The following is an 8,377-nucleotide window of genomic DNA, read 5'->3' as shown; positions in this document are numbered from 1 at the left end:
TTCCTCTTTGGTAACCATAATATTGCTTTCTATGTCTCAGTCTGTTACTATTTCATAAATAAGTTCATTTGTATCATTTTTTTAGATTCCACATATGTTGTGTCATATGATATTTGTCTTTGTCTGACTTACTTCACCTAGAATGATAATCTCAAGGTCCATCCATATTGCTGCAAATGGCATTATTTCATTCTTTTTTTAATGGCTGAGAAATATTCCATTATATATATACACAACACATCTTCTTTATCCATTTATCTGTTGACGGGCATTTAGATTGCTTTCATGTCTTGGTGGTTGTAAATGCTATGGACGTTTGGGTGCATGTATCTTTTCTAATTAGAGTTTTCATCTTTTCCAGATATATGCCCAGGAGTGGAATTGCTGGATCATATGGCAACTCTATTTTTAGTTTTTTAAGGAAACTCCATACTCTTTTTCATTGTGGCTGTACCAATTTACATTCCCACCAACAGTGTAGGAGGGCTCCCTTTTCTCCACACACTCTCCAGCATTTATTATTTGTAGACTTTTTTTTTTTTTAATGTCGGGGAGCGATGACTTATTGAAGGCCTACTATGGGCCAGGTGATTTATTTGTAGACTTTTGGATGACGGCCATCCGGACCAGTATGAGGTGATACCTCATTGTAGCCCTGATTTGCATTTCTCTAATAATTAGCAATGTTGAGCATCTTCTCATGTGCCTGTAGGCCTCTTGTACACCTTCTTTGGAGAAATGTCTGTTTAGGTCTTCTGCCCATTTTTTGATGGGGTTGTCTGGTTTTTTTTTGATATTGAGTTGTAAGAGCTGTTTATATATTTTGGAAATTAAGCCTTTGTCAGTCACATTGCAAACATTTTCTCCCAGTCTGTACATTGTCTGGGAAATCTGTCATTTAAAAAAATTTCCTAAGTGCTGAATGTCACAGGGAGCAATAAAATATTCAAAGGGAAAAAAACCATGTGTCTCACACAAATAAATGACAATCCTGATAAATGATGATAAAAGAGATGTATATAGAACAGCTGCTTACAAACTGCTGTTTTCAAAAACATGTATTTTAATGACTTTTGCAAATATTAATTTGGAGATATTTTACATGAAACTCCTCTTTTGTAAAATTAAGTAATTAATTAATTAATTGGCTGTGTTGGGTCTTTGTTGCTATGTGCAGGCTTTCTCTAGTTGCAGCCAGCAGGGGCTATGCTTTGTTGCAGTGCGCGGGCTTCTCATTGCGGTGGCTTCTCTTGCTGTGGATCATGGGCTTTTGGTGAGCAAGCTTCAGTAGTTGTTGCGCATGGGCTCAACAGTTGTGGCTCGCAGGCTCTAGAGCACAGGCTCAGTAGTTGTGGCGCACAGGCTTAGTTGTTCTGAGGCATGTGGGATCTTCCCACATCAGGGATCGAACCCATGTCCCCTGCCTCCACAGGCAGATTCTCAACCACTGCGCCACCACGTAAGTCCCTATATGAAACTCTTCTTGACAAATACAATTTGTCTATTATTAAAAGTTAGAATTAAACTATATTTGTTTTTAGACAAAATTATATTTAAAAGTATCAGAATTTTTCAGATTAAAAAACAAGGTAGTGATATGCTCTGTTTGTTGCTATTGATAATTTTTGCAGAATTTCAGAAAGTATAAATCCCCGATTGTCAAAATATATTATTGTCTCAAATTTCATTGCACCTTCTTATTCTAAAATATCCCCACAAAACAATTCTGCCTATCCCATTCTAAATACTGTTAAGTTGTGAGAACCAGTGCTTCTAAAAACATCAGTTTGTACCAGTTATTCAGCCACAGCTCTCAGTTCCACAGGAGGCTGGAGGCCTGCACACACTTCGCAGCCTTCCTTGCCAGCTGGCTTCCATTATGACCATAACATAGGAGCCACTGACAAAAGAGTTGTTTTTAAGGCCAGAGCAAGGGCAAATCCACATTTTCCCTCAGCTTCTGGCACTTCTGGCAGCTGCAGCTGCAGCAGCGGAGGCAGATAGGTGTGGCTCCTGGGTTCCTTCCTGCACAGGCATACAGTTCCAAGCCAGCACTTGTGGGCTTGGCTCTGGCAGCGACAGGCAAAGGTGCACTAGCTATGGTTGATGTTTATACCTGTTACGGATTTCCCAGACACAGTGTCCCATTCTCAGACCATCTTCTCCTGCACGAGCCAGCATTAAAAAAATGAGTGTGAATATAACATTTCCCTCAGTAAGGGAAAAATGTCCAAAGAATGGTGGAAGATTACTGGATATCAGTGACCCACAGAGCCACTGTAGAGTACTGGTGAGGGTGGGGCTTATGCAGTTCTACCCTTCTTTATGTCACTTTATTGGGCCCTGTGGCAGTACAGTGTTCTTCCTTACAGGTTCTTGATCTCAAGGCCTTGTAAACTGCACTATGAATTTATCCAGTGTTGTTTCTTGACATGGATGTTCACATTTACGGCTCATGCATTTACCTGCACTGAGAAATAGTCATCGAAGCACCCTCAAGAGGAATCCCTGCTTGTCTCAGGATTTGGGATTGCAAATATTGCTTTTGATTTGCTATTTGGGGAGGAAAGAGTTTCAAGCTTGTCTCTACCTGCCAGAATTCAGAATTGCCCTCCTTTCAGCAGTCAGCTAGGCTTGTTTCCTAGGTGTCTACTTCACTTCTGTACTTGTGTCAGGTAAATAACCACAGGGTACGTTCAGGGGGAACTTTCCCAAAGATTTCAGGAAATATTGGATACACACAGAAAATATGGAGTATTCTGGAAGAATGTGGGGAATGATTTTAGGTCTAGCTTGTCTCCTTGACGGAACAGATTGAGGAGGCACCCAGCACCCCATTCATGTGGCAAATGCGTTCTTTTTCTGTCTTCTTGGACTACTACTAGCAGTATGCCGTGCCCTGGCAGCAGTATATCACCACAACCCAGCCCAGGAGGTGAATAACTCTGCACAACCTAATCCCCAAGACCCTGGCCACCCACCCCAAGGACATGATGGTGGTCCACCCCGCTGATGTCATGCTGTTTTTCCTAGAGAAATGGAAGGGGCAAGAACCCCAGGTGTCTTGATAAAACACCTACGCTTTTTTTTTTCCTGGCCATGCTGCACAGCTTGCAGGGGCTTGCGGGATATTAGTTCCCCAACCAGGATTGAACCTGGGCCACAGCAGTGAAAGCGCCAAGCCCTAACCATTGGACTGCCAGGGAACGTCCCAAAACACCTATGCTTGATTGGGGACATAAATCCTGGGAAAAAATTGCTCACTCAGCAAAGTTCTCGGGGGTCAGCATACCTCAAACCACAAGTGAAACACAAATTTCTACTTGTCCCTGACCCTCTCTACCCCATTGTGCACAAAGCATGGTAGGCCTTTACCATGCTTTTACATGGTAAAGCATTTACATTTGGGTATTGTGCTCCAAATGCATTTTTATTTTTTTTCAAATGCATTTTTAAAATTAATTAATTTTATTTATTTATTTTTGGCTGTGTTGGGTCTTTGTTGCTCTGTGCTGGCTTTCTCCAGTGGTAGTGAGCGGGGGTTACCCTTTGTTGTGGTGCATGGGCTTCTCACTATGGTGGCTTCTCTTGTTGCGGAGCGTGGGCTCTAGGCGTATGGGCTTCAGTAGTTGTGGCACGCAGGCTCAGTAGTTGTGGCTCATGGGCTCTAGAGCACAGGCTTGGTAGTTGTGGCACATGGACTTAGTTGCTCCAAGGCATGGGGATCTTCCTGGACCAGGGCACCAAACCGTGTTCCTGCATTGGCAGGCGGACTCTTAACCCCTGCACCACCAGGGAAGCCCCTCCAAATGCATTTATTGGGTAGCCCTCAAATCTACTACCCACAAGTGGGGCCTCGAGCAAGAGAAGATTCTCTAGGAGGTACAAGCTCAAGTTGTCTGTAGCAGATCCACATTGTATTCGGAACTTGAGGTGAGAATCAGAAGAGACTCTGGTGTTTCTGAACAAGATTGCCCATCAGGTTAACTATCAAGGTTCTACTGGAGAGTAGGCATTCTTCTGTGGGGCATCACATAACTCTGCAACCTGGACTGGGTGTGATTGGATAGCTTACGTGGCACCTAGCAGCACTCTACAATGCATTAGATGCAGGTACAGATGGGACTGGGCTCAAGTTAACCCTGAAATGACTAAACTGCCTATTTGTGCCTAAACCAGTAAGATGGCTGTGGGTAGAGAACAAAAATGTTCAAGCTTGGTTTACAGGTAGCTCTGCATGACATGCTGGCATCAGCAGTGAATGCTAAGGAATTACAGACCCATGCAGGACACTAGCGAAGGAAAAACAGCCCAAAGACAGAATTTCAAGAAGGTATGACACTGTTTCCTGTACCTGAAGACGGATGGTTTGTCTGGATCCTGACAGAGGAACAGGGACTTGGCCAAGAATGAAACTGGACTTCCCCAAATAGGCTCAATGCCCCCTGTGAAAGCTCACCAAAGGCTTCCTCTGCAGGGGACCAGATGGTCCATTCCTCACCATAACAAAGCCCAAGGCTGTGGGTATAATCCATGGTCCACAATATGTGCCCATCAGCTCTCACCCTAGAAATTATGTTGAGCACCTGAAATCAAGGACTCCACTGTGCTGTGCCTGGGCTCAGTGTCAGGGAGAAGAGCCATTACCACCCTGAGGAGGGAGGCCACTGCCCTCAGGGTGCAGTGCCCTGATGGGGCTGGGGCCTAGGCACAATGATAATCATGGCCCTCTGCTTGCACCTCTATTACTTGCTTCCCTACCTGATGTGAGGGGTTGCCCATATTCCCTAAAAGGTTTTCATTTCTTGAGGGTCTCAGGCCCTATCTACAATATGGGAGTTAGGGAAAGAAGCTAGGATTCTGTTTTTTCCTCTGGTGGTATCTAGGCAAGGTTCAGTGAATGGTGGCAAAGAGACATAAGCTCTGACTCTGAGAAACATGTCTCTTCCTCATTCTGGATGCTCTTTGAAGGCATGCATCTGAGTAAGGGCTGTGGATTTGTATGCTTGCTTATCCAACCTCGTGAACTTTAATCACAAGTATTTCTGGTTTGCTCCAAGTGCTTGACAAGCCATACTGACCTTATAAAGATCAACCAAGCCTCTGCCAGCACCAATCTGGTATGTAGTCCAAGGAAGCTGGCACTGCCAGGGTAAATGTGGGTCTCTGAGGCCAAGGGTGGAGCGGGTGACTAGAAGAAATGGGGTCTTCTTGCCTTCTGTGTCTTGGGCACACCAGACCCTGGCCAGCAAAACTCAGGGTCAAGCAGAAACAGGTCTTTGGCCAATGGTTACTTTGTGGCTCAGTTACTAGATGATAACTGCTCCTGGCTGGAGGCTGGAAGTCCTAGATCAGGGGTCAGCAAACTTCTGTAAGAAGTCATAAAGGACTTCCCTGGGGCTCCAGTGGTTAAGATTCCACACTTCCACTGCAGGGGGCACAGGTTTGATCCCTGGCAGGGGAAGCTCCACATGCTGCATGGTGTGGCCCCTCCAAAAAAAGTTATATGATTGGGGTGGGGGTGGGGGAGGGGGGGCGCAGGGAGTTTGTAATTAAAAATATACACATTACTATATGTAAAACACATAACCAACAAGGACCTACTGTATAGCACAAGGAACTATATTCATTATATTGTAATAACCGATAATAGGAATCTAAAAAATAGAAACTAACACAACATTGTAAGTCAACTATATTTCAATTTAAAAAAAGTCATATAACAATATTTTAGACTTGGCGAGTCATAAGGTCTCTGTTGCACCTACTCATCTCTGCCATTGTAGTGTGAAAGCAGTCAATGAATGGGTGTGGCTGTGTTCCAATACACTTTATTTACAAAATAAAGCAACAGGCCAGATTTGGCCCAAGGACTGCAATAGGCCAACCAATGACCTTGAGGATACTCAGGAGATGACCTGGCTGCCGAGGGGATTATGCTTCTCTGTGAGATGAAACTTCTAAGGTCTGGTGCTTTGCTGAGAGTTGTACGTGGGTGCAAAACAGGGCACTGTGTGTGTGGAGTTTCTGACCAAGTTGTGGGCGCTGAGGCCCAAAAGTGAAGGCTGCATTGGAATAGGCAGAGCCTCCTCCTTCATAAGAAACACCAACTGCTTTATTCCACATCTGGCCCAACTCCCCTCCCCCCATGGTCCCTGGGTGGGCACTGTCCGTACTGGGCCCTCAGGAGCCCTTGTGCTCTGGCCTGACCACCAGCCCCTCTCTGGTGACGGCCCAGTTGTAGCTCTTGGGGGAGTCCAACGCTTCTTCCACTCGCGCATCCAGGTTCTCTCGGGTGATGAAATTTTTTGCCTCCTCCTATTGGAAGAGAAAAGGCCAGCTGAATGGGAGCCCCCCAGAACATGCTTGCTGGCCTTTACCCCACTGAGGGAGGGGCTCCAGCTCTCCTGTGGGAAAGATGTCTGCAGCCCAGGTCTTCTCTGAGCGCCCCTCTGACCTTCCAGTGGAAGAACATGAGGCAGCTTTGCCACATTCAGTTTTCTTAGGCAATCATCCATCCCCTGGACACCTGGGCTAAAAGCCAGGAACACCAGCTGTGACAATTCACTGGGCGGAATCGTCTCTCAATGTTGCCTAGTTCACTCAATCTCTCAAACTATCCTTCTCCCTCTATTACTTTAATTCAAGCCTCATCCTTTCTCGCTAGTTCACTTCTAACTGGTCTCCCGGCTTTTAAGTCTCACACCTGCCATCCCAGGCCAAAACGTTTAACCCTTCGGTGACTTTCTCACCCTCAGGGGAAAATATAAACTCTTTGGGGAACAACGCGGGGGCCTGTCTCAAAGACACTGGCTAGCCACGTGAACACTGCAGTGTCTACTCTCACCTCTGGGTCTTCGCTCCTGACAGGCACTCGCCCTGCACGCCTCCTCTCCCAAATCCTCACCTGCTAACCCCCTCTCAACACTCAAGGGTACTCTCCCCGCTCTGCACGTAGCCGGGGCCCCACCTCCCCCACCTCGCTGCGCGCAGCACGCGCCGTCCCGGCGGAGTACCGGGCCTGCAGCCCCACCCTGGAGACGCGGCCCACCTGCAGCTGCAACACTTCGCGCTCCTTGAGCTGCGTCCAGGCCTGCGCCTCTCGGGCCTGCTGGGCCTCCTCCTCCGCCTGCCGCCGCTCCTGCTCCCGCGCCTCCTGCCGCAGCCTGGCCATCCTGGGAGGGGTGCGGGGCCGAGGTTGAGCGTGGCTGGGTGTCCCCGAGACGGCGAGGCGGCCCCGCCCCGCCCCACCCCACCCCCCGCCCCACTCACCGCAGCTCGTGCAGCCGCTGGTTCTCCGCCTGGTTCCAGGCCATCAGCTTGCGGTGCTCAGCGGCGTCCTCCAGCGCCTTGCGCTCTGCCAGGACCCCGGCCCGGGCCTCGTGCACCTTCCTGCGCACCTCGGACACGAACTCCCCCCTGGGCGGAGACGCGCCCAAGGTCGGCACTCTCCTCGCCCGCCCGCCCTAACACACACGCCGGACGGCGCCGCCTCCCCCTCCGTCACACACACCTGAGGGCGCGCACCGTCTGGCGGTACTGCCGGTAACGCTCCGTCAGCACGAAGAACTCCGCAGGGTCCACCGCGGGCGGGGTCGCCACGCGCCCGATCTTGGACTTGGCCGGCGGGTCGTGGCGGGTCTTGCGGCCGCGCGCGGGCAGCAGAAGAGGGGCTGGGGGCCGGCCCGCGGGCCGCGCGCCCAGGCCGGTCAGCGCGCGGAGCATGGCGACACCGCCCGGCGCCCGGCGCGCCGCAGGGCGTCACGGGAGCCCGGAAGTGGGCGCGGGGCCCCACGGGACGCGTAGTCCGCGGGCTCGGCCCCACCCTCTGGAGCCGGGGGGTGTCTGCGTCCGTCCCCGCTCCCCGCACGCTAGCTGTGTGCTCCCTGCGGGGCCGCATGCCGCCCCGCGTCCCCGGCCCGCATGCCTCCAGCCCCCGCCCGGGGCATGGCCTCAGTGGGGGTGGGAGAGGGAGGGGACAAAGGAGAGAACTCGGGGCAACGACTTCAGGGACCTCACCCCTTTATTGGAGGGCAGCGGGGCGCGGCGCTCGCGGTCGGGTCTGCGGGAGAAGGGGGCGGTCATTCTACCTGGTCGTCTGACCGCCGAGCTGCGGCCTTACCCGCCCCCTCCTCTCCCCTTTCTCCTCTCTCCCGATGTGGCCTCGCCGCGCAGGATCGGCCGGCGGCCAGTGTGGCGGCTCCCACGTCCTGCGGCCGCCCCCTCGCCTCCTAGAGGACCCAGCGTGCGGGCTCTCTAGCTCATTGGGCGTGCGTGCGTTGCCCACCTGTTATGTAAAAACCTGAGCTCACACCGACTTAAGTTAGGCGTTAAGGTTTTGCTTTATAGGCATTTACACTTTCTGCTTTAGTTCCCG

General features: G+C 50.3%; 1 protein-coding gene across 1 annotated transcript; it reads right to left on the bottom strand.

Moving 5' to 3' along the window:
- Nucleotides 1–5,815: 5,815 nt before the first annotated feature.
- Nucleotides 5,816–7,758, bottom strand: MRPS26 (mitochondrial ribosomal protein S26). The gene is made up of 4 exons (XM_057700796.1): nt 7,514–7,758; nt 7,273–7,419; nt 7,052–7,175; nt 5,816–6,318 (listed from the first exon to the last, which is right to left on the bottom strand). Exons 1-4 carry the CDS (start codon nt 7,723–7,725, stop codon nt 6,184–6,186), a joined length of 618 nt encoding a protein of 205 aa, XP_057556779.1. The 5' UTR covers nt 7,726–7,758; the 3' UTR covers nt 5,816–6,183.
- Between the last annotated feature and the right edge of the window lie 619 nt (nt 7,759–8,377).

Source organism: Hippopotamus amphibius, chromosome 12, assembly GCF_030028045.1.
Source record: "Hippopotamus amphibius kiboko isolate mHipAmp2 chromosome 12, mHipAmp2.hap2, whole genome shotgun sequence".
Taxonomy (NCBI): Eukaryota; Metazoa; Chordata; class Mammalia; order Artiodactyla; family Hippopotamidae; genus Hippopotamus; species Hippopotamus amphibius.
The sequence above is the reverse complement of the archived record's forward strand: the minus strand, read 5'-3'. Positions and strand labels throughout refer to the sequence as shown.

Coding starts and splice junctions, on each gene's coding strand:
- MRPS26 (XM_057700796.1), bottom strand. CDS start 7,725: ATGCTCCGCGCGCTGACCGGCCTGGGCGCGCGGCCCGCGGGCCGGCCC. Junction 7,420..7,513: donor CAGACGGTGCGCGCCCTCAG/GTGTGTGTGACG, acceptor GTCTCCGCCCAG/GGGGGAGTTCGTGTCCGAGG. Junction 7,176..7,272: donor CAGCGGCTGCACGAGCTGCG/GTGAGTGGGGCG, acceptor CACCCCTCCCAG/GATGGCCAGGCTGCGGCAGG.